Genomic DNA, 643 nt, shown 5'->3' with positions numbered 1-643 from the left:
TCAAGACATCCTCGCTGTCCGTGATGCAGCAGAAGTAGCATTTACTCTATATAGGTTAAGAATACAGAAACGACGCAGAGAGAAGAAGCTAAAACAGTTCAAGTTTCGCATGAAAAATTCCTATTGTGTTTAGTTGTATGCTTATCGTTTGCAAGAACATTTCTAATTACACATTTTGGGTGTATCATGTGTGGGTGTTGAGGTGCTCAAACTACACAGCATGCAGACGAAGGGGAAATATATCTAACGGATTCATTTCTTGTGTTGTGTACGATATGCTTGCTGGGTTTACAGGTGCTTCAGAATGTGCAGAAGATGATAGAAGAGCAACATTTGCAGAATTATTCAAATATACGCGACTGGACGAAAGTATTGGAGAACAGAGTAGAAACTATATTAACTCAACGCCTCATTAAACTCGTAGAAGAGTGGACTGTACAATTTGAAGACTGGCCAAACAAAGGAACTGCTCTCATACAAAACGGACTCGTATTAGAAATTCAAGTAAGTGTACACCACAAGCGGGGCTGCAGCTGTACCCCCACACACTGAAAAAAAACAGAAAAAAAAAAAAAAACACACACACACAATGGTTTGCGTTATAGACGAGCAGAAACAGAGATAGCATGTTTCAACAGCTGCT

The 643-nt window shown here is 39.7% G+C and overlaps 1 protein-coding gene across 1 annotated transcript in view; it reads left to right on the top strand.

Annotated features, from left to right (window-relative positions):
- EMH_0052150 (Dynein heavy chain, related) overlaps positions 1-643 on the top strand; it is a gene marked incomplete at both ends in the record, with an annotated part of 8,197 nt that overhangs the window by 2,478 nt on the left and 5,076 nt on the right. The window contains one exon of the mRNA XM_013496844.1: positions 6-20. Within this exon, the coding sequence (XP_013352298.1) occupies positions 6-20 (15 nt within the window). The remainder of the gene's footprint in view (positions 1-5; positions 21-643) is intronic.

The sequence above is a fragment of the Eimeria mitis genome, genomic scaffold (assembly GCF_000499745.2).
Source record: "Eimeria mitis Houghton genomic scaffold, Emh_scaff2328, whole genome shotgun sequence".
Taxonomy (NCBI): Eukaryota; Apicomplexa; class Conoidasida; order Eucoccidiorida; family Eimeriidae; genus Eimeria; species Eimeria mitis.
Note: the sequence above shows the minus strand (reverse complement) of the source record. Positions and strands in the feature narration are given on the sequence as shown.